The following is a 25569-nucleotide window of genomic DNA, read 5'->3' on the forward strand; positions in this document are numbered from 1 at the left end:
AGTAAACGTTGACAGAAAACAGTCATGCTAAGATTAATGTTAAATACTAACAATGCTTTTCAACAGGATTTTTGTTAGTTATTTTAATAAAATTGAACTCTTAAATGAATAGATTGACATTTTAAAAAATGACAGAGTTAGGGTTAGAGGAAATTCATATGGCTCTTAAATCTGTACAATAAATATATACCTAGCTAGCCTGGCTCTGCCCAAAGTTTTAGATAAATTTAACCAATTCACTGACAATTCATGACATTTTCTTGGCTGGCAGCAGTTGCCAGGCAACCAGCAGACTTCAGAGACTTACTGGTCCTGACCAAGAAACAGTTCAGCTCATAACCCCTGTAAAATAACCCCTGTGAATTTTCATGTTTGCACAGCTTAAGCAAATGAGATGTACCACGTTAATTAGGCTAGATGTTTCCCTCTGTTTCCAGTCTTTACGCGAAGCTAAGATAACTGGCTGCTGCCTCTAGACTCATGTTTATTGTAGAGACATGACAGTTCATCTAACTCTCTGGAAGACGGCAAACTAGCTTGTCAAACTGTTCACTTAAACTACAAGTAATCTAACTCACCAGATGTAAGTATAAGCCTGCTCTTGGCTGCGTTGTCTCTCCCCCTCCACTGGACTGTTACCATTCCAAATCGCCTTCACTATAGGAAACAACTACCTCCAAGCTAACGAAGCACACAATAAAAATGGAAGGCACTGGTGGAAATTTGGATCATGCAATCACACAGTCTACATATGTCTCTTACTGTTCTTTGTGGTGTTTTCTTTGTGGGGAATTCGCCATTTCAATAACAGTGATCACCCATGTGCAAATGTGATAATAAAACAAGTTATCGCCAACACTATCTTGCAAGAGCACCATCACTGCATCCTGAGCTAAACACCACCCAAGACAATTTTGGTTGTTTTAAAGAAAAGCAAACAAGCCAGAGTGTTTTTCAACAGCAGAATGATCATCAGTGCAGTGCTGACACAGCGGTGTGGAGATCGGTCTAGCTATACAAGACTAAATTACAAGTTATACTCCACACCTTATATTAAGTATAGTATAGTTTTTGCTCATCTCTGCTTGTTTAGTGTCTTTAAGCAAAAATGTCAAATTAACTCTTCTTTAAAAAAACAAATAGCTTATGTATCACACCTGGTGGGAGGAGCCACCCCCCAATACGTGCACTGATGAGACAGGTGTAAGAGGCAGGAAGACAGATTACCCCTCAGTGTCAACACATATATACAGAAATATTACATCAAGTTTTATAGACTATTTAAGGAGATGTATTACTGTCACACTTCACTGGAGGCCATCGGGTGCCAGACAGCCCCACCTCTACCTACTGCCTTGTGCCCACCCCAGACTAAGTGGTGTAACTGGTGCGAGGCATGGTGATAAATCAGACCTCTCAAGACATTGTCTTAGCACTCTTATCCTTTACCCCCAGGTAGCGAGGCTAGTGTAAACCACAGTCAACATATCACTTTGGCCATAGGCCTATGGCTCTGCTGCTGACCTGTAGGTTAATAGAAATGTTGTCAAGCTTTAATATCCAGTCAGCCATACAGCAAAAAAAAAAAAAAGGAAACTGAGGAGTGGAGAGGAGAGGAGAGGAGAGGAGAAGTGAGGAGAGGAGAGGACAGGAGAGGAGAGGAGTGGAGAGGAGAGGAGAGGAGAGGAGAAGTGAGGAGAGGAGAGGACAGGAGAGGAGAGGAGAGGAGAGGAGAGGAGAGGAGAGGAGAGGAGAGGAAAGGAGAGGAGAGGACAGGAGAGGACAGGAGGATTAAGGGCAAAAAAGTGGCAAAGAATGAGCTGAGTAAGCAACAAAACAACAAAGTTGCGTTGAATGTTCTCAAGGTGTGATCCTTTTAATATGAGGACAGCAGGGGCTTCACTTCTACACAATGAACATCGTTAACTTGAGAAAAAATGAGAGCAAGAGGAAATAATTACAGCACCATGTGCAGTAAAATTTTTAGCAGAAGGGATAGGATCAGAGGGACTGACAGATGAGTGGAGACACACACAAAGAGAGGGAGGGACAAGGAGACAAAGAGGAGGAGAGTAAGCAAGCAGATACCACCACTTGCTCCTAATAGGTGAAGCAGTTTACAAATAAAGTTTAAATTGTTAATTGTGGTGAGCTACGGAGAAGCTGATATCTATCACAAACAATAAAGATGCTTGCCAACATTTATCAGCTCTCCAATTCTACCAACCCGTTATCTCCTATCTGTTCTGCGCAGAGAATAGCTCCCCTAATTGTCTTGCACTCTGAGCCATAATCGAGCTTGCTTAGCAGACAAACCACTGAATTCTTCTGGCCAAATATTGACCTGCTTCTCATGTCTCCTTTTAGTGGTGAGCAGCTGCAGAGAAAGGCTAGAGAGGATGTCTATCTCTCAGTCTACCTATTTACCTATCTATCTATCTATCTTGTTTTTATCTGGACATTTGGAAAAACTGTATGAGCGCCACTAATTAAATTCCAAGGACTTTAATTGAGCATAATACAAAGGGAAAGGTCACTCAACAGTCACTGGCATTCCTGATCATATTCATGTGGAGAATGGCTGTAATCAGTACAGCAAAAAGAGATATTTTACTCTGTGTGTGTGTGTGTGTGTGTGTGTGTGTGTGCATGTGTGCATGTGTGTGTGCACACACATATACAACAAATAGCAAAGAGGTAAAGCGTAGGAGGAGGATAGTAGGTGTCAGGATTGTGGGAGGTAAAAGGTTATCATCTCCAGTTTAATGCTTTAGTCTCCTCCTATCGCCATCTCCCTCTGCCTTCTCCTCCGCCATCCCCTTAGAGCAAACAATAAATTATGGATGCTTATTAGAAAAGGGCAATATTCAGCATCCAAAATAAACTCCGCAGCAAGAGACATAAAAGAGACACACACAAAAAGTGCTGATGTGGGGAGGGGAAGGGTTAAAGTCACAGGGGAGACCAGTGACCAGGCCAGTTAAACCTGGAATGATCTCTTTCTAGGTCACCGCCTTTCAACACATGCGCCATGTCAGGCTAATGCACTGCAGCGAGTAGAGTTCCACATTAAGACGATGCTCAAATGTTGGGTGTGTGTCTACACACAGACAGACTGCAAATAAAAAACTTGCAATGTATTCCAAGCCTTTCATTCTTCCTTGGGCAACATCTTCAAAGTGATGGTAAATTTGTACGCAATTTAGGCATTAAGGCATTAAACTTTTTCATTTTCTGCATCTCTTGTAGTGCTTTGTTCTATGGCCAGTGGCAAGGCCTCAGCTCTTCTGCTGCTGCAAGGCCCTCGCTCAAATTTTAAAAAAGGACACTCTAAAGCAATATCATTGATTTAAGTTCATTAAATTTCCTGTTAACAAGCAGATAATGAAGCATCATATTACAGGCGAATGCAATTTGGATTCCATCTACAGCACCAGCTCATGGTTTTGTGTGACTTTGTCAAGCAATCAATAATTTGGTGTCCTTGTGAACTCTGTTGCCTCACAGAGTGTGATGTGACGCAGCAACACAAAGATGCAGGCGCACTTTCTTTGCCACTGTTTGTCTGCTTTGGTGTCATAACTGTTGAGCTCTTCAGATGACAAGTGACTTCCTGCGAACGCTCTTTAAATTTTCAGATCCTCCCCTAATCCTTAACTATGTTGAGAGTTGGTGTATGTGAATGCCACATCATGCTTGTAATGCCTAGGATTACAGTGTGTCCCAGATTAAATGAAACTTGAAAATCACTATATATATGTATGCAGGGGTGTTTGGAGAGGGGTGTGTGGCAATGCATATAAAAAAGCTTATCCCCCCCAAAAAAAGGAGGAGAGGAAAGGAGAGGAGGCTAATAAAAAAAAAAAAGACTTAAGATAAAATCATACTCATCAACTTTCTTAACAAAGCTTATTGTGGCAAAAATATATCTTTCTGTGAAGTACAGCATTGCATTTTCTTGGAGCCCCTCTCTGTCCAATTGCTGTTTGATGGACAGGTGTTACAAGCTTTTTGACAGCCTATCAGAATTCACAGAAGTACAATCAATACTACACTGCTGCAAGAGAAGCCGACTGATCCACAAGTCCCTGCTGAGCCAGCAAACTGTTGCTGTGGTAAGAAAAGCGTGTCTGCTGCACAAACATGCATGCACACATACACACAGTTCATATTCGTGCATGCATTTGGCACATTCTCACAACTCACACTCACACACACTTGCGCGCGCAGACACGCAGGCACGAGCTGACAGAAAAGACGCACACATCCAAACACACCCCAGAGAGGGCTACAGTAAATGAACCTCACAGCCGTCCAAAGCGCTGACATCAATCAGGCACGCTTTCACCGTTCAGCTCCCGATGGACAGTGAGTCGCATCTGTCTGCTACAGCAAGTGCTAAACAATTCCAAAGTGAGGGAAACCATTTTATGCATATCTGCATACACAGCGAGGGAGCGTGCCAATCTCATTGGCTCGCTCCCACATCTTCCCTACTCGTGTTGTTTACTGCAATTGTGCAAATAGTGAAGCGATTTGTTCTTTCTGAATGGCTCTTTTTTAGTGATGATGATTTACCTACATGAAACAGTTGTTACACAGGTACACACAGCTGAGCACCGCCACCACACAGTCCACCTGGGAATGTGGGGCCTGTGAATGCTGGCATTCCCACAAAGCTTTGAGACTTTTCCTCCCTCAGCAGAGACTGAAAGGCAGCTGTTGCACATCAGATAACTAACCTATAACACTAACCAAAAAAAAAAAAACAAACAAAAAAAAAACAACTAAAAAATATATATTTTTAGTATCAGATATAATCTTAGAAAAAAAGAAAATATCATTATAACCTCCACAAGTGGCACTGACTGCACACCTCTCTGCTTCGACCCAGTGCATATTTGTGACAGAGCCCATGAGGCACGCAAGCACAAACTCTTCACGACAATCAGTATATCACCCCGTGGAGAACCCAAAACTGTTTCATACGGTTATTATGAAAAAAATAAATGAGGACAAGAATGCACTAGGGCAAACTGGAGATGTGAGCCTTCTGCAGGACAGCGTAACTAGATCAGAAAAGTCACTCCATGATTGAAAAAACTAACACACACGCCAACAAAATGACCACTGGCATTGAAAGTAACTTGAAAGTTCTGGATCTCATGTATTTTTAACCTGCTGTGTTTGAAAATACTGAATATTTGTATGCTGGAAATATTTTGAAAGGAACATGTCAGTGTGTTCGAAACAGACTTATGGTGAATCTGAGCTTTATCAAAAGGAGTAGGGCCTTCACCTGCCGTTAACAAATGATCCCAGATAAGTACACGTGATGACACAGACACTGCTCTGTTTACAAAGGACTCAACATGTAAATTGTGTCAACAGGCGTTCAAATTACATAAGTAAAGATGTGCGAGCTAATTTGACACCTGAGAGATGGTTAGAATTTACGCTAATACGGACACGTCAGTGGCAGAGGGAAGTATTAGAGCGGTACAAGCTTGGTTAGTTAGCAAGGACTTCTGCATGGACCTATATGCTTCAGCAAATGACAGATTGTCAGCATTTCTCGGCGTGACGGCAGGCTATGGGATTGCTTATGACAACAGCACTCTGTGCAACTATGACTAAACAGGCCTTGTTTTCAATGGCTGCCACATGCCTTCAAACATCAGAATCAAAGTATCAAAGCTGACAGTTCAGTTTGTGTGTTTGCCTTGCCTGAAGGGACAGGAGGATGCATATCTGGCCAGGCGCCTGTAGCTTAAGAAACCGAGCCTTTGTAGTACAGTGAGACAGCCTTAAGAGGGGACAAATCTCCGCTTTATCCTCAAAAGCACAGTGTGACTGTCCTGTTTAACCCGACAAAGACGGGCCACGTTTCAGAGAGCTCTGCCAGCCTCATCCTCCAGCTGAAACCTGTTGTATTTGTGTGTTTCTCTCTGTGTGTGTTAGTGTGTGTGAGCGAGAGAGTGTGTGCAGCAAGCACAGGGCACTTGTGAGTTAAACTGTAGCCAAGCTATAACCTCCATCCTTTAACAATGCAGTTTGTCATGAAGCACTAATCTGAGGTCCTACTGTGAATTTCACCATAAAGATTCATACCTGCCTAAAAATGGAATGAGATTGGATTTGCATGGGGCGGGTTTCCCCTTCACCTCATAGCTGGATGTTTTCCCAGCCGCCTCCTGTGACTTCCAAGAAGCAATATCTCCCTTACAAGTTAATTTGCTGTCGATCTCCCTGAAGCTATTCTTGCAGTAGTTTAAACGTCAGTTATTATAGCCCACTGCCTCCTATTAGTGCGTTGTAGCTACTGTAAGGCAGACAATATGCGGCATGGAGAAGCCTTAATTAAGGTTATGGGCCAATAATTGAACAAATTAACATCGCTGCTGCAATGGAGCTCAGTCAGCCTGCACTAATAAAGTATGCATTGATGTAATAATAGGAATACATTAGTAAATATCAGTTCCTACCATAAACTCCTTGGCCCCAGGCAAGAGGATAGACACTAGAAAATAAGAAAATCCAGAAAAGCTCCATGCTCAGCTCAGTACCGTCATAACCTGAGAAAGAGGGAGAGAGAGGGAGAAAAGAGGGAGAGAGAGGTGAAAACAGAGGCTCACAGGGGAGCAGCCTGCAAACGCATGTGACAAACAGGAGGCGACAGCTGAGTGATTGTTATCCAAAAGGAAGAAGAGATACTTTCAATTGTGTTTTCGTGTTCAGCTATGTCTCCTCCAACCCCTTAAGCCGTGAAAATAATATTACAGAGCAATTTAGCCCTGGCTGCACAGCCTACATCGTTTCATTCAACTTAAAGGGCGGGTAATTCAATCACAAATCGTGGATTATAAGAAGCTTACACGCAGGGCTGTGTGCGTTAGAGAATTGGAGATTGACAGGATTGTCTGCTGTTTAACGTGACTAAACTTCCTCCTCTCTCCAACGCGGGGGGGGGGGGGGGGCAGGTGCGGTCAGGACTGAGGATTAGACTGCAGTATTCACGGAGGACATTAGCAACAAGTGGGGTCATGCACTTTGGACCTCAAGCACCCACACAGACACACGCTGCCTTTCCTTCAGATCAGTGTAATTATAACTACAGTGTCCCTGCAGTAGTTAGAGGGGGTAAAGGTCGACTTCTTATTTTCAAATTCCACTTTTTTTTTTTTTTTTGTCGGCGGTTATATTTGTACAGTCTTTTTTAAATGCAGCTCTGCTATTGTAAACATTCAGGTGTGATCACATGTTAGTGTTATTCGTCCGCGCAGTTTGTAACCTGTGGAAAACCTGAGGAGAGAGGATGAAAGGCAGCAGGAGTCAGGGGCTAATGGACTCCTCCGACCGAACACGGGGGTCTCCGCCGAAGTCTGGCCCTTGTATTTGTGTGATGGCTCTGAGTCGGCTGCACTGAGCGGTGCACGGCGCGCCGTGATTAAAGTTCATTTACAATGCATCTGAGTTAATATCTGCATTAAAGTCAGGATGCGCAGCGTTTGACTTATAGCCTACTGAGATGTAGTAACCCGGTAGATCTTTTTATTGCTCATATAAGAAAAAAAAAAAAAAAAAAAAAGAGACAGGCCTATGCAAATGAAAGAAAGGTAAACCCAGAATCTGAGTATGGCCGGTGACGCAAATTAACTGTAACTGGAGCAAGGATGGCTCAACTTTGGCACTGATGTAGAACAGAGTTTAATTAAAAACTGCCTGTATTTTTAGACGTCCTCTAATGCACATTTCATTCTTACTGGCAAGTAGCCTAGGCACACGGGCAAGACGGAAAGTAAACAGATAAACAGGATAACACTGACAACAATATAAATGCAGTGTCTGTGTAGGCATGTAATCCCCGTCGTGTCTCTACCTTGTCTCCGAGGTGCCGTCCTTTGGGTCTGTCTGCTACCCAGCGCAGCGCGCACTCCTCCCGGCTCAGAGAAGAGGATTCCTCCGCTCTCCGTTACACCAACCCGCCTCCCAAGCCTCTCCACAAAAATGTGTTGAAAAGTTGTATATCCTCCTCCAGTGGGCGTCCGATGTGAGCTTTACAATTCCCGGAGAACAGATTGTGGAGTTTGCCGAGCTCCCAGATCTCTCAAATAATCTCCTTGGTGTTTTAAACTTTTATTTTACGCACAGAAAAGCGGGCAGCGGAATCTCACCGCTGCTCGATTCCACAGAGTCCCTCTTCCCAAAGATGAGAATAAAAACCACTTTCCCTTTGAAAAACTCAAGCAAGGCTAGTTGGGCAAAATCCTGTGCACCCAGTCTCCTCTGTTGTGGATTATTTACTCTTAAAGGCGTGGTTGAAGTGGCTTTAGTGTCTCTCTTTCTCTCTGGTGACAGTATAGTGAAGCCCCTCTGACACAATCATGCGCTCTGAAAATGAGCTTCTCTCCGCTCGTTCAATCAGCGCTGTGTCCGTGGACTCCAAGTGATGCTGGCCAAGTGGAATATGTGCGCAGACTGAGAACGACCGCCCCTGTCTGCGGAGAGGGAGAGAGAGGTATGGAAGGCTGGAGAGAGGGAGGGGAGGGAGGACAGAGGATTACACATAGATGCGCTCAAGCCTCACAGCTCCGCACTGAACAGGTTGTCAGCAGAGCAGCATTGCCCCACTCACTCTTTTTCACCTCCCGGTCTCCCGGTCCTTCCTTAAATACGTTTCAACTCGTGTGTGTTCGAAGAGTTGTCTTTGAAGAGTCACAGGAACAGCGTTGTTTCTCTCTGTTGTCCACTCTTTGATGGAGTTGACCAGCTGCATTGCCACCGATCGTCGGTGCCAATTAGATCTGAAGGGCGCTCCGAAAGTTTTTGGCCTAATAGAGGGGCCCCGTGGACCAATTATTTCTGACAGCAGAAATAGACTGACTGTTGACCACCACCACCACCCCCCCCCCACCCCCCTCTCTCTCCACTTTTTTGCCGGCGAATTTTTACTTACCAGTGTGGCCACATGGGGGCGTGTTTCAGCTCATCACCACTATCGGGATGCGTGTGTGTGTGTGTGTGTGTGTGTGTACTTGTACTTGCTACATATTCAGGACCAAAAAAAGTATTTTACTAACAGAGTGAGGACATTTTGAGAAAGTGAGGACATTTTGGCCGGTCCTCACTTTTTGAGACTCCTTCAAATCACATTTTGAGGATTAAGACTTGGTTTTAGAGTTATGGTTAGAATTAGGTTCAGGTTAAGGTTAGGGTCAGGGTCAGGGTTAGGCACTCAGTTGTGATGGTTAAGGTTAGGGTAAGGGACTAGGGAATGCATTATGTCAACGAGTGTCCTCACAAAGATAGAAGTACAAGTATGTGTGTGTGTTGTGTGTGTGTGTGTGTGTTGATGGGGTCTGAAATCAGCGTCCTTTGTAAAGGGCCCTTGTATTTCTGGCCTCTCCATGAGAGATGCTGGTTTATCACAAAGCAGTGACTCTATGTGCAGCTGGATAGAGTGAAGCAAGCACTTTAAATATCAAACAGCCTGCTTCTCAGGGTACAGCAAACAATCTGTCACTGGAAAAATAGAAAAGGAATATTCTATTTCAGCACCTTTATTTTACAGAGACATGGGTATATGTTATTTTTCCTGTTTTCATAAAGATTATTGACTTAACTAAAAAAAAAAAAACTTGGTTAATATGCATTTATTTACAGATGTTGGTTTAGAACAAAATGTTTCTTTATCTAGTTCCACACAGAGCAGCTATATATAATAATACCAGGATTTTGAAGAAAGAAGAAAAATTAAAGACAAAGTTACTACTAGAAATAATAAAAAACTTTACCACAGCAGCCGGCGTAGTCATGAGGATTGCGGTTGTAAATGTATTGCAATTGTATGACAGACACCTTGAAAACAGAAGGATATTAAACTGTCCAGTTTCATTTTTTCCAACTCATTTATTGCATGACCAGCTCCCTTTATTCAAATAATTCTCTGTGACAAAGAAATAAATCCATATTTTGACCTTGAGGGTTTATGAATATCTGGTTAATGTTTGCTAGTAGTGAGTGGGTGGATTTTGCAGTTATAGGATAATGGATGTGTTGAAAAGTTCAGGAGAACTTTCCAAGAGGGGGAGAGAAAGAGAAGACAGCAGACAAAGAGAACACAGCACATTTCCACAAAGACATGTGTAATAATAATAATAATAATAATAATAATGATAATGATAATAATAATTGTAGCAGTGGGTGTTTAGCAGTAATCGCACATCCAGACTCTGCTCCGGAGGCAGAAATAACTTTAGAGAGCGACAGGTAGAGAGAGGAGAAGGACAAGAAAGCACTCAACTACGGGAGAGAGAAGAAGTCAATTTAGTAACATGTATTAATGGGATATGAATGTGTACAGATGGAGAGGGAGAGAAGAGAGGAGCTCGGTGCATTATGGGAAGTCCCCCGGCAGTATAGGCCTATAGCAGCAAAATATCACTAAATACCATGCAGTTGTAATCCATTATAGGCCTGGCAGCATAATCGCAGCACATAATGCAATATTAGTGTCCCACACACCATTTACCCCTCAAGTATTTGTCCTGACTCTTAAGTTTGTTTGTTAGTTTGTCTGATATGATGATTTGTCATAGTTTCATATTGTAGTCCATGTTTTTATTTTCCTGATATCAAATCAAATAATTCATTGACCTGTGACTTGTAATGTGTTGTTTCTGATATGATGATTAAAGTTTCTAATGTTCTGCAGTAACTTTCATTGCCTGAACTCAGTAACCGTTTGGTCTTATCTGCAGAGAGAAAGAGAGACAGAGAGACAGAGAGAGAGAGAGAGAGAGAGAGAGAGAGAGAGAGAGAGCGAGCACGGCAGTCCACCATACAGCTTTCGAGAGTTGAGCTGTTGACCAGGTGCCACTGCAGGTTATGTGCGTTGCTCAAAGACACCTCGGTAGTGGAGGCAGTGCAGAGCATTTCTCATTCTGTGATTCTGTTTAGCTGCTGACATTTCCCAGAACTGCCTGGGATTAGAACTAGCAACCCTCCAGTCAAATGTCCATCTATCGAAAAGGCTGTTGAAGCCTGTGATGTTAAACTTCAAAGTGGTCTGTGCTACTGTACTCTGAATGCCTTCTACACTGACTGATTAGTTCTGCAGAGACACGCAGTGTTAATTAATCTCACATCAGTGGTTGACATACATTTACTAGAATTAAAATATCCCAAATCATTTCTCTCGCATCAGTGTACCAATCGTATAAAACTGTTTCTTTTATGTTGGCAAGAGGCTGAAAACTTTGAGTCAGCTTCTTTAGGCTTTAGAGCCTCTTATGTAAGGTGCATAAATTGGGAGACTTAAAAGTGTTCATGCTGAAGGAATGAGAGGTACATTTAGAAAGTACTTAATGGAAATTGTTTTGTTATTCAACTGAATTACAATGATCCTGGTCACTGGGAAAGGGAAAGGTTTTCTTTCTATTTCTTTTTTTTTTTTTTTTGAAGAGCCAACTTTCAACACAGATTGTTCTGTGCCTAACATGATGGTAACATTTGTACCCCTCAATCATTTGTGGGCAACAGTTAGCATTAGACAATCAGGGGTTTTCATCTGAAGTTCCCAACAGGAATCAAGACAAACAGTTACTTAGCACTTTAAATTCAAATAAAACTTTTGCTCTGAGTAAACAAAATCAGAGGGATATGGCTCAAGTACATGTCTCTTTCCTTCCTTCCTTTCCTTTCTGCCCCTTGTCTTGGGCTACAGCCAGCAGTCTTGGCATGTCTTGCTGAGATCGCATCATTGCTGCTTAAGGCAATGAATCTCAAAAGACAACATGTTGTAGGAACAACCTTGGGTGGCAGCCACACGCAAATGCACACACAAGCATACACACATTCATCCCACAGCATGAAACCCTGTTTTTCAAAGAACTGCAGAAGGCTTCTGAGAGAAGCCATGATTGCGGTGGGTGTAGTGAGCCAACAAAGAAGTGAACACAGACAACAAGAAAATACAAACACCTGCCAAATTTACTATTTTGACTCGGCTACACACTCACACAGATGCGCTTCCCACTTTTGTAATGGTCCCATATTGCAGAAAGTGAAATTTCCATGTCTTTTTGATTATAAGCCTTCCCAAGCACAGTAATATTTTAGACCAGTTTATTTTTTCCAATATACTGGATCATTTTAGTCTGAATTTAACCGTCTGTTCGGCTCATTTCAGCACTAACTAACCGTCACCATTTGCATTTACCAAGGATTTTTGCTAAGCTGCAGTATTAGGCTACAATCTGTTACCTGTGGTCGGCCTGACCGCGTATCATTCAGAAAAGAGCCAGCCAATCAGAAGAGAGGCTCAGAGACCGACACCGATGCCCTGTTGTTGCTAGAGCTGTAAACTTTACCTATCTTCTTCTGGATATCAAGACTTCAAAACACCAGAAAAGTGTAAAATATGGAACATTTAATAAATTGGTGAAGCTGCATGATGACAGTGACAAGGACATTATCCTTGCATGTGTCATACAATAATTTCCAGTAAGTGCTCTGTTGTCCTGTGGGTCAAGAAAATAACTTTCTCTTGCAGTGAGTTCAAAAGTATAAGCCTCTCAGAAAGTTACAAACACAGCATTTCCCGTCAGAACTGTAGTATTTTCTTTCATTATTATTTTTACAGCATCTTCTTTATTTATCTTTTCTTGTTTTGGTTTTTTTTTAACAAATACATCATTTCTGTTTTTCTATCAAGGGCACCCAGCTTTGGGTACACCCTTAATTCAGTCAAAAACAGCACAACGGAATAAAGTTAGATTCAAGAAACATGCCTTGGATGATCCCGTTGTTTGCCTTGTCGGTTGGAAAAAATAAAAGAAAAACAGATCAACCTTTCATTTCTGAGGGAACTTGCATCAGACTATTTCTACGTGATCATCCATGAAATCATGTTGTTTTCATATCCAGGAGAATAAATCAAGTCAGAACAAACCGCTGTCCAAGTTGTCCTGCCCACTGAGAGAAACTCCTGCTCAGAAATCAAACACCATCAGTGTCAGTCTGTCCCCACTTGGCTCCTACACGACATGAATACCATCACTGTAAGACTTTAAGATTTAAACAGCTTTCAACACAACCTGGAACTTCCTAGAAAAGCAAATATACAACATAATTTAATTCTCTCACAAATCTAATTGGATTTGTTACAGAATACCAAAGTCTATACAGCAGTGTGATTTTCTTTGCAGACCCTGAGGAAACTGGAGACGTGTTAGAAGAGTGCATTTATAGATAACCTGCCAGTAAAATATAGATGTACTGCCAAACATACATATAATAACAAAACAAAGTGCTATTGAATCAAATAATAAAGGAGTAACACTTTGTCTAACAGGCTTCAAATTACAGTCTAGCTCTGATGTAAGGTAAAAATGAAATACAGTACTGTACTTACAAATATATTGGTGGACAAGTCCTTACAGTATAAAGGTGTCAAAATGTTGCTTTTAACAGGGAGGTAGTTATTCTGATATCCTGTACTTTCTTTATAATTCATTTGAAAATTACAATAAGTGTAGAGGTACAGTTAAAATACGACTCAATGGAGTTTTGGGAAAATTACACTGCGAGCATTTATTAAATTTTGGAGTACTGATTAAATACTACTGGATGTTATTTTACAGAGATACAAAGCAATGATTGGAGAGGTGACACGATCCTAAAGACTATTTAAACAACATGAAGAACTATTACTGTTTATCACTGGAGTACCTCAAATTTATGTTTTCACCTATTGGCAAGTTGTCAAATAGTTATTTTCCATCCTACTGAGTTTATCATGAGCAAAATATCATGAGATTAATGAAAATCCCTATTTGTCTTTTAAAATGTAGTATGTCTTCTGCCCAGATTCTTAATTTGTCAGCCCATCAGAGTACTGCAGACTGTAATATGATCTGAAGTGCTTGGTTAAAATGTTTTTCTGGTAGCATGCTCTGTAATTGATGTTCCCATCAGTGTAATTCAATCAGAGCTCAAAGTGCTGTATATCAGCATCAAGCACTTCCCCACAAAGAAACAGCTAAATGGACAGAAAAGATACACTTGAGACCACCGATAATTTCATTGTCTCTTTGTGGGTGTGTGTGTGAGTGTGTGAGTGTGTGTGTGAGAGAGAGAGAGAGAGGTAGAGACAATGGGTAACATAAACACAATGTAACTCTGTTAACCAGTGATAAAAAGGCGTCTACACTTGACAACTCAACACATCAGTACGCAGATGAGAAAGGAAGGTGGACACTGAAAGGAGTTGAGAGGATTCTGAGGTTAAGAAGAGTGTCCAGGTAGGGCACAGGTAGCTTGGCTCTTAAGAATTTTGCATCTAGTTATTGAGCCAGTCTAGATAGACCATAATACCCTAACAAGGTGTTGACTTGTGCCAAGATAAACAAGTTCAGTTTCCCCTCTATATATGCTTGGTGTACACCTATGAATGTATTAAACATTTCAAGTTTTCAAGTATACAGTGTTGTGCACCTTTCAGTGAGCCGGCACTAGTGTTGACAAGTAAGAGACTGGAGGAGCAGCAAGGTGTTAACGTTAGAGAGCTTCACACACACATTAAGACCTCATGGCACAAGGGATGCTGACCTACGTAGTATACGGTAAAGGTCTGAAGGAGAGGGAAATTATAGAGAGGGAAATTATATATATAACTTAAACTGTTGCCTATCTACATTGGGCAAGAGGTGTAGCGTTCAAGTAAATAAAGTTATTATAAAATTCATGTATGTGGTCAGGTCAAGCCAGTGAACTTGGTGGTAGCACACAAACAACTGCTCCTGTCAGAAACCCTCAGCACCATATTCCCCCAGACCCAACACACCCGGGAGAGTGGGGGAGACTGCTCAACCATGCGTCATGTTCTTATTTACTGTGTATCTCTTTTGGTTGTTTAGAGAAAGTAAATTACAGGTTGCTAATTTAAATGCACAGGTTAATGAGCATTTTTAATGTTGTTATATCGGATTGTTTGCTAGTTTTGCATACTTGTTTCTCACCCTCTTTAACTCACGGTAGGATTTAATTGTTTATCTAAGTTTATACGTTTAAAAACAAAGTGTTAGGTCCATTCTGCTTGAAACATGTAACAAGTATATTGCAATTTCAGAGTACTTTTCTGCAAGGGTGAGTGTGCAAGCCTCTAAAGGAGAAACTGCCTGTTCTCATAGACTAAGGGTTCCAAAGGATTATCCTCATTTGGTGTATTTTCAGTCTTATAAGTGAACCAATTCTCTCAGCCAAACACCAAACCTGGATTTCTGTGAAAAGATCAGATTGCATTCACTGATAACATTTTTAAACCTTCACCGGCAATGTAACTGACTGATCGTCCAACAATATTTGATCACGTGGCAACAAAAGAATGGTTCAGATACGTTAGGAGAGATAGGGACCCACCAGCCTGGGCTTCATCAACAGCACATTACTGGCACACACTTTTACTGGTAAGGAATGTGGGTGTTTGACATGAAACACTATTGCTTAATTGTCCACAGTGAACATAATTTTCAGCAGACTGGTATTGTGTGTGTGTGAGGCCTATTTGACAAATTGGCAGTCATATCTCAGTAGCGCTTTTCAAGAGAAACTACTGTATGTTAAAAATTATTATCTGCCTTTAAGGGGTAGTTAAATGAGCAGAAATGAATAACAGACTTGTCACAGTATCATAGAAAATTGTACCACTGACAGATGCTAGTAACTGATGTGAAATGTGTTGGTATGATGTCTGTTGTCTGCTGAAGCTATGGTGTATCGTGCAAAACTGCACCACCAGCAAGAAAAAGGCTTTGCTCAGTGTGTAGTAACATATATCCCGTTGTCCTCTTAAGCTGATGGATAATTTGCTGCACCTACACGGCGTCCAAACACACACTAAACAAAGATTTTTTTTTATTTTTTTATCATCAGTCACAAATTAACAGCCATGGTTAAATAAGTGTTTTTACATATGCATGTTAGTGTGTGCATATAGACAGACAGACAGAGGGGGCGTAGCTGTTCACAACTGTGTGACATCAGCCAGTCCATGTCAAACTCTCCACCCACCCCATGCACACACACACACACACACATCTGCACGCAGACACACACCCTTACGTCAAAGAAAGGGTCATTTTTCACTGGGTAATTGGCGGCGAGGCACATTGCCCTTGGGATTCGATAATTCATAACCTCCTCCCATCCGATATTGGATAGCGGGTAGAAATGGGCTGGGACAAGGGGTGGTGTGCACAGAAAAAAGGGGGAGGGGGGTGCATCATTACAGAGGAGAGGTAATGGCTCTTATTGATTCCGCCCCGCCGGGCCCTCTCACCATTTCATGTTTAAAACAACACTGATCCTCATTACCCAGGCAGCCGCTACCACCCTGATAAGGAAGAGCGGAAAGACACAGACAAGGTAAGAAGAGAGTGAGAAGAGGAGAGGAGAGGAGAAAAAACAGAGAGAAGGTGACAAAGAGAAACTAATCGAGGGAGAGAGGCAAATGAAAGAAGTGGATGCACAGCTTGTGTTTTACTGTCTAATGCCTCAGTTTGAGTGGTATAAGTAATTACTGTCACCCTTTAATGCGTGTAATGCAGTATTACTTGTTTAAATCTCTCTCCCTCCCTTCACCCCTCCCTCCACCCCCCGCAGTGTGTAATAGGGCTAAAGAACTGACTCAAACACAGGCTGGAAGGATCTGTCTAATAATTCTCTGCACTATTATCCTCTCTTTGCTGCTAACACACAGCTCTCTCTGTGTGTTTGGCCACGGGCAAACACTATCATTAATGCAGCAGTGGTATAAGACCAGCTCTAATGTCTCTCTCTCTCTCTCTCTCTCCTTACTCTCTCCTTGACTCTTTCCAAATTTGAGTTTTTATTAGAAGGAGGTAATTTGCCGGCTCAAATTGCTTCAAACTCACATCTAGGGGATCAAATATTTCATTCCTTTCCAAGCCTTTATTTGCTGGTATTAAATGACTAATTTTGTTGTTTGTCTTGTTTTCTTAGGTGTTTTTCCCCCTCTCTTTCCTTTGAGCAGTATCCAGTTGGCCCATAAATCCAGCGATAAGATGCCCCTTGAATGGAGTTAGTGTTTGTTTATGTGTGTTTCTCCTTGTTTTGGTGGGATGAGGTTCTCTATCACACAAGTCTTTTCTATAGTGTGATTAAAAAGAATAACACCTAAGTTGAAGTCCTCATTAAATTTTAAGATCAAGTCATTTCCTTCCTCCAAAAAGGCTCCTGGGCCAAGAATTAACATAGATATGAAGTTTTTCCAGCTACCTAAAGCATAAAAGAGGTGTTAGACTCTTGCTGCCAACATATCAACTTTATGTGTGTGAGATGAACATGATAAGACTATGCCTTAATGGTATATATGCTCTTCACAGAACAGTTAATGTCATAATTATTAATACATTGCCACAGCTGCTTGCGAAATTTAGCATGGTTGCATGATTATTACCTCACTGGCACCTTTTTTGGATTCATATTCATTCACATAATTTACACCATATTAACAAAACATACCAAATCTACCAGAGGTTGAATACACTTACTAGAATAGCCATTAGGCATTGCACTATAATATCAAATATATGTTAATAATAATAATAAATGATACTGAATGCTTTCATTATTATTTTTTGTTCACAAAGCTGCTGATTTTCAAGCTGCTTATAAGAGGCCAAGTATTTACAACACAGTAGCAATGCCAGTGTTAACTTTTATGTATGAAATACACACAGAGGTACACACTCATACATCATACACAATTCTATGACGGCAAAATGTTTTCGTGTTTAATTTAGGCCAGCGAAGTCTGACACTGTGGTGTCTCCACTCAGACAAAAGAGAGATAACTAGACACCAACCAGTTCCTGTTTGCAGGCAGATATACCTATCACTGAAGAAACAGACATCAGAGATAATAATATCCTCATTTCCTCAGGACATGCAACTTACACTTAATCTAAAAAATGTGCACCTGTCCTTTTCACCTCATGAACTATATTTGCCTCACATCTCCCCCATGTACCCCTTACCTCTCCCATGCATCCATGAGGGACAGTTTGAAAGCCTCTTTTCCATGAGGTTTAATTACCTCTAAGCCTGAAGGTTGTACCAGCTATTACAGGCCTCGAAATACAGTGAATGCGATCAGTTGCCGACAACAAGTTGCTTGGTCTGATGAGAGGGCCCTGCTCTACTTACTGTGTGGCTGGGGCAGCCAACCCTTATCCTCCTCTCATGTCGCCAACCTGGGCTCTGTGCTTGGTGCTGGTTTCTGTTCCTTTAGGTGAACAAATAGACACAAACAGAGAGACTAGAGAGAGTGGGCAATTGATTCTTATACAAAAGAGTCAATCTCCATGGATTTTACGCTGTAAAATTTAAGATCAACGCAGACTCTGTTCTTCAGGCTCTTTCATTACATTTTTCTAACGCATAAGCCACACAAACCCAAATAGCAGTTAATGTGGCAGTCCTTCATTTTGCATCACTTATTCTGCATTTGCTATGTAACCATGACGAAGAGAGAGCACACTGAAAAAACTCACATCTCTCACAGGCCAGTTGTCGTTACATCTATTGTGATTACTATTGGTAGGGGAAAAGCATGGTTTGAACCAATCAAATCAGGTCGTCTTTGCAGTAGGGGAGTAGTGCAACACTGTTGAGTGCAGAATGGGGGATTTTTTTTTATTTTTTATTTTTTTACAAGGGTTACTCTCACAACTGAATCATGGCTGTTTTTGCCTGGATAAAATATATTCTTAGAGAAACCACTGTTACTTCTGTTTCTCAATTTACTTTTCTGCATTTTCTTCCCACACTAACAGGAGAGTAGTCGGGGCTATACCAAAACAGTTACTTCCCTGCCTCCCTATACCCTCAACCCTGCCTTCTATCCGATGCCCTCTTACTCTGTCCTTGTTCCCTGACAACAAACAAGCAGTCAACACTCTCCACTCCCTTTCAATTACGGGTCCATTCTGATGTTCGCTATCCCCATACAGACCTGTTAGCTCTCAGAGGAGGAGGAGAAAAGGCAGTAAATTGGAGAGGGCGACCCCTGAGGGGATAATCCTTGCTCTGTGGCATGTTGAGGGTCAGCTCTTTGCATCCTGCATCGTAACGAGTACAGCATGATAAAGAGAGAGAAAAGAGACTGATTATTCTGATTAGCTATGCATTCTTCCCTCCATCTAACCCAGTGCAAAGCTACCATCCACACATATATGCACACACACACACACACACTCGCACAAAGCCTCAGCCGCCAGCCAGCAGATCCTAAGATAAGCTAGCTAAAGGGCAGAGTGTCAACAAAGCAGAATGCACAGAGAAAATCATCAGCAGAGAGACATGTTGGCCCTCATCTTTTGACCCCACAGATAAACCACTAGCTGTATCAACTCAGTCACAGCCTGAAAAGCCACCATGCCCCCAAAGCGGCACGGCTACATCTACATCAAATGTTGTGTGTGAATCAGACTCGGGCATTAATAGATAATGATTTGCCACATTAGCGTCTGTCTGGATCTCTACATTCCCAGCTCTTAGATGTGCAGTCGCTATTGCCCTTTCTGTGTGTGTGCCTGCATGTGTGTGTGATTACTAGTGGAGACGTACTTAATGCAAAATGCCTCCATTGATGGTAGTCAAGTCAATGGCATCCTTGCAATTGTCATCCCCACAGTCAATTACCTCTCAGAAAGGCAGGTTATCTCCCAGAAAGTCTAAGCTAGAGCTGGCAGTTTGCCCAGAGCATCTGTTAGACATGAATGTCTTTCTTAAAACAGCTCCTTTCTTTTAGGAAATAATACAAATTCAAATATTGGGCTGTCTGCAAATGACACGGGTGCAAAGAAAGTGAGGACCAGTGAGGACACCAGTTTTCATAAAATCCCAAACCTATATTCTAAGCAAGGATTATGTTTAGGTTTACACCCCATTAATTATCCCATGAGTGATCATCCTAGGTGTAGGGTGAGCAGATTTGACCATACATATAGCTGTGAGGCCGGCTGGAGACACAGACTCTAATCTCACCACATCCAGTTGATAATATAGCCCAGGAGTTGTCATACTTCCGCAGGATGGAGCTCTAAATGAGTTTTTTAATCTTGCCCCAGGAGTCTGGCTCATTATGTATTCTAGTGGTCGTATGAGGTGGGAAGAGGACAGAGACTGGAGTGCTGTATTGCCATGACTTTCCCTCTGCCCCCTTTCACACACAATAAGGGTTTTCATCTGCTACATTTGATTTGTGACTGAGGACTGTGTTTGTGAGCAACGAGCAGTGTTGCAGTAAGTAATTGTATTACATTACTCATCAGCAGAAGTAATTAGTCACATTACTCATTACTTCAGCTGTCACATCAATATACTGCATGTTCAGGAGGAATAAAAAAACAAGATATTATGGCATTGAGGAAGAGCTGTCCAAAACACGATGTGATGACATCCAGCAAGGTGCTGCGTTGGTGGATTATTTTGTAACATGAGCTTTAACATTTCTTCCTTAAGATCGTTGCAATAAAAGATAAAACAGTTTTAGCCATGATAACTGTTCTTTGAGGTAAACACTCAAGTCATCATGCTAATAAGCTCAAAATTTCAAAGTTAACATGGTGATGCTAAGCAGATATAATGTTTACAAACACTGCCCCCTAAAAGTCAATGACTCAAAGCGATTCACATTTTGTGGATTGACTCATTGCACTTGCAGTGCAACTCCTTGCTGTTGATCTCAGCTCCGCTGCTGACTGTCAATTAAGTCAGCAAAACAGAAATTTCTGAACGAAATGCTGCTACACGCCATGTGGCTGAGTGTTCAGCTGAGTGTCTCTCTGACTGTGAGAATCTCATGTTTTCACATCACAGTCTTATTAGGGGTGCACGATTCAGAAATTCTCCACCACACACATATATATATATATATATGGTGGTCAGCGGTGTAGTGCTATTTGTTTCAGTACTTGAGTGCATTTGCACCATTAAGTTGCGGCTGGTTTCGAAGGTCATGTAAACAAGTTTATATACGTCAGTCAACCATGACCACATGATCAAATGTTAGACTGACTTTATGAACAGTTTAATCAAGTTAAGAATATGATGCAGTGTACAGACAAACATCCAGCGAAGTAATATTAGATGATACCATGAATGTAGTAGGTTGTAAACAGCGTGGCGTTAAGCAGCAGGTGAACGAGCACAAGTTGTCTGTGTTTGAATGATTTCATTTACTTACTAAACTTCCATGCAGACAAAATGTTGCAGTGCAGGCAGAGGTCAAGAGAAGCCAACAGGCTAGGCTAATGAAAACATAACTGAGCTAGCTTTCATTTCTAGCAGTACTGTGGAAGCAGCACAAGCTGTCCAAGTGTAACAGGCTCATTTAGCACGTTTCTTTGCAAGTGCATCACATAAAGAAACGTCAGAAGACTGAATGATGAATCAAAGGATGTTTTCTGCCTTTTCATCTTTACTTATTAACTATTTAATTCACTGAGCATCTCAGAGACATTTCACGTTTGTGTTCAGAGTGATATTATTGAGTTTATATGGGCCTACAGTGAGTCTGCTGCTGTAAACATAAGCAGTAGCAGAGTCTCTAGAAACTAATTTTGTTTATTCTAAATGTGCATTCTTAAAAAAAAAAAAAAAAAATCATCAATAAATCAATAAAGAACCAGATAACCTGCACATATGAGATAAGATAAATATAACATTATATAGCTACACCCAATGAGAGAACCTCCACTGTTTCGCTGCTGCAACCTCAACATAAGACCTCCAGAAACGTAGTGAAATCCCTGCATCCACACTGTTTGGCCAATCAGATGAATCAGACATCTAGCTGCCAGCTACCCTGAGATGAACTGGTGTCAATTTGGTGGTGAGTGTAAGGTTAGCTAACAAGATGGCAGAGGAAGACATAGGAACTGTATATGGACACTTCAATATTTGTTTATCTATCACAAGTCATATCGTCATCGCAATATTGAACGTTATCATACATCGCATTTTTTCCTCATATTGTGCAGAGATAGCCTGTATATAACATGGGTTTTATCAAGCTCCTTCTTCCCCTCAAGGTTATAAAATCTTAAGTTTGCCCAAATGCTTTCTCTCAGTGAAGATGGGGCAGGTTGAATTACTTCACTGCACTTTCTTCTTGCTCACACCAAAGAGGAGTATCTGAGTGGAGACCAACACTGCACCATCTATAGGACTGGCAAGCTAAACTCATGTCAGGAAAAAATGGAACCCAGCACTGTTACAAGACTGAAAAATATGAATAGATTTTTCGAAATGTATGAATCGATTTCGAATTGGTAGAGATAAAATTGCAATTCTAATGTGAATCAATTTATTTGTGCACCTCTAGTTCTTTTGGTAAATCATAAGCCTCATATAGGCTGATGCAGGAGTTCAGTGTAGGCCAGCTGCTCTAGAGCTGAGCTGAACTGACAAAGCCAGGCTGTGCAGGAAAGTGAATAATATTTTTGTCATATTTGTAGGTATGGTGTACTGAAAAAGGACATCAGTAATAATTTTGAGTGTTTATACAAATCATAGTATTTGTCAAAGTGCTGCTGTGATATTTCAGTGTGGACCAAAGGTGTGGACCAACTGACAAAGCTACACTGTCATCCCTGGAGCCATACTTCCAGGATGGTTAGAAAGTCTGCAACACATCTCCCCATGTGATCAGAATGGGTCAACATTAATTAATGTTATACATTTTTAGAGTCTATTAAGGGACCTCCCTCAACATGAAAAGAAAAGAAACGAAGCTCAAGGGGAGGAATCCATTACAGGTTGAGAAGACGGGGAGCAGACACCAGCTCCCTGTTATCACTCTGTCAAATGTCATCTCACTGAATAATAAACTAAAGGGGGGGGTCACAGCGCAACTTAGATTTGATAAAGATTTCTGAAGGAGTAACCTGATCTGTTTTACTGAGACATGGCTCCACAAGGACAGCACAGATATTAACATTGAGAGTTATACAGTCATAAGGACAGATTGTGATAGAAGGTCATCTCACAGATCCATTGGTGGAGGACTCTGTGCCTTTATTGATAACACATACACCACACAACTCAAAGTGAATGAAATAGTGTGCACCAGAGATTATGAGCTACTATCAGTATCTTTCAGACAATTTTACCTCCCGCGTGAGGTTGGACAAATCACTGTGATTCTCCGTGTTCCAGGGCCGGGCAATAAGGAAGCTGCTGAAACCATAACTCACAGCTTCAGTGCTGTGCTTACTCGATCAGTAGATCAACTGGTGACTGTGTTGTGGAATTTTAACAGATACGACCGGTCACCTCACCTTTTCCACTCTGCAGCAATATGCAACCATGCCCACTTCTGGCAGTCATATTTTGGACCACTGCTTCAGCAACATATACAAGGCAGTGAGCCAGTCTCCTCTCAGAAGGTTGGACCGAAATGTCATCCATCTCCTCCCAACATATAGACAGAAGGTCCAGTGCGATTAACCACTTTTGAAAACTGTACAGCAATGGTAACAATCACATGCTATAATAAGTTTTGTGAGAACACCATTATCATAACAAAATAGTGAGTGTTCAATACCAAGCCATGGCTCTAAAAAGATCTTAAAGTGTGTTTAAATGAGAACAGGGTTGCATTTTCATTGAAAGATGAAATAGATCTTTTAAAGGAGAAAGAGATGGAGAGACACAGTATTTACAGCAAAAGCAGATTTTCTGAAAAGTTGAGCAAAGATTCTGAATAGGCAAAGCAAAGCGAGGGGCTCAATACAATGATAGGCAGAGAAAGGAAAGAGCAAAGTGTGAATATGGCAAACTGTGGTGAATTTGTTCATGACCTAAACATCTATTATGGAAGGTATGATGTGAGAGACCCAAGATCAGGCTGCAGCACTATCTCCAATCAGATAGGAAGCTATGAATCTATTCGGCTATATAAGAGCGATATAGCCACATCTCTCCAAAATCAGACCCAAGAAGGCTCCTGAGCCTGACAGTCTATGGGGAAGGGTACTTCAAGTATGCTCTCAGCACCTTAAAGGAGTTGTCACTACTGTTGTTTCATACAGCTGGAACAGTTGTATTCTTCCAAACTCATGGAAAAAACCCACAATAAGACTGGTGCCACAAGTCCCTGGATCAACATCCTGAAAGGATTTCAGACCAGTCTCACTCACCTCCCTTTTAGCTAAGTCTATGGAGAGAGTAGTCAGCACCCACCTCAAGTCCTCTGTCAGGGATCAGCTCAACCCTCTCACTATGGTGCACCAAATATCTAAGCACCTACAACAACCAAAATCATTTACCCCTTGTTCTTCTTTATTGATCTTAATTCTGCTTTTAAAACTATGCAAATTGATTGATGCTTTTAAGCTTTTTAAGATAACTGTGACTGGTGGTCTCATTTACTGGATTAGAAGTTTTCCAGCTGACCGTCCACAGTGAGTTTTTATGCATGGGGTCCACTCTGACAAGCTCGTTTTAAATACTGGGGCATCAGAAGGCTGTGTGCTGTCTCCACTGCTGCTTTCCATTTACACAAAGGAAATAACTGTTCACAGCAGTATCTCAAAGGAGTTTTAAATCGAAAGCAACTGGACTTGGTTATTTGTCTAGGAAGACGTTTCACCTCTCATCCAAGAGGCTTCATCAGTTCTTTCTCGCACCTGACCAGTCCCAGCCTGGTCAAGTCCAGTTGCTTTCGATTTAAAACTCCTTTGAGATACTATGACCTGGACAAACCAGTCCCAGCCTGGTCAGGTGCGAGAAAGAACTGATGAAGCCTCTTGGATGAGAGGTGAAACGTCTTCCTAGACAAATAACCAAGTCCAGTTGCTTTCGATTTAAAACTCCTTTGAGATACTATGACCTGGACAAATGAGAATATTCACAGGCTTATTGTTCACAGCAGTAATGTCAAACTGCTCAAATATGCTGATGATATGGCTCTTGTTGGTCTTCTCCTGAAAGATAATGCCACACATGAGGAGGCTTACTTCAGACAGGTCACTCTACTGCAGGACTGGTGCCAGGCAAATGAACTGGAAATGAATGTGGCAAAAATAAAAGAGCTTCTAATACAAACAAAACCAAGAGGAACCAGTAACATCTGCTTTGTCATACTTAATATCCAGCCTGTAGAAGTACAAGATTTTAAATAAACAATTTCTTCCATCTTGCCCTCAATTCAGGGGCCCAAAGGCCAACCAGAACATACACGAAAAGTCTTATATTCCCTATGGCATACAGACATTGAACCCAAAATGACTGTACCAGGGAACACTTGTTACTTGTCTTGTTCTCTTGTTAAGACTTGCTCTCTGGTATTTATTTAACCTATCTGCTGCTACTTGCTCATTTGTACTGTTGGGTTCTATATGTTTTTAATGGTGTGTTTTGTTATGTAGATTGTGTGTATTTTTATTGTACTTTATTTGGGAGAAGTCAAAGAAATTCAATTCTAAGTAAACAATACAAAAAAATTATCGCAGTTGAATGTATGCCATATTTGCAAGCTAC

General features: G+C 41.4%; 1 protein-coding gene across 2 annotated transcripts in view; it reads right to left on the reverse strand.

The window, feature by feature from the left end:
- LOC139627469 (MAM domain-containing glycosylphosphatidylinositol anchor protein 1) overlaps positions 1 to 8843 on the reverse strand; it is a 161738-nt gene extending 152895 nt beyond the window's left edge. For both annotated transcript variants that reach the window (XM_071488245.1, XM_071488243.1), the window contains exons 1-2: positions 7880 to 8843; positions 6486 to 6575 (exon numbers count right to left, since the gene is read on the reverse strand). In XM_071488245.1, coding sequence (XP_071344346.1) covers positions 6486 to 6552 — 67 coding nt within the window. In that variant the 5' untranslated portion in view covers positions 6553 to 6575; positions 7880 to 8843. The remainder of the gene's footprint in view (positions 1 to 6485; positions 6576 to 7879) is intronic.
- Between the last annotated feature and the right edge of the window lie 16726 nt (positions 8844 to 25569).

Source organism: Trachinotus anak, unplaced genomic scaffold (genome assembly GCF_046630095.1).
Source record: "Trachinotus anak isolate AG129_WGS33_773 ecotype Australia unplaced genomic scaffold, CSIRO_AGI_Tana_v1 ptg000011l, whole genome shotgun sequence".
Lineage (NCBI taxonomy): Eukaryota > Metazoa > Chordata > Actinopteri > Carangiformes > Carangidae > Trachinotus > Trachinotus anak.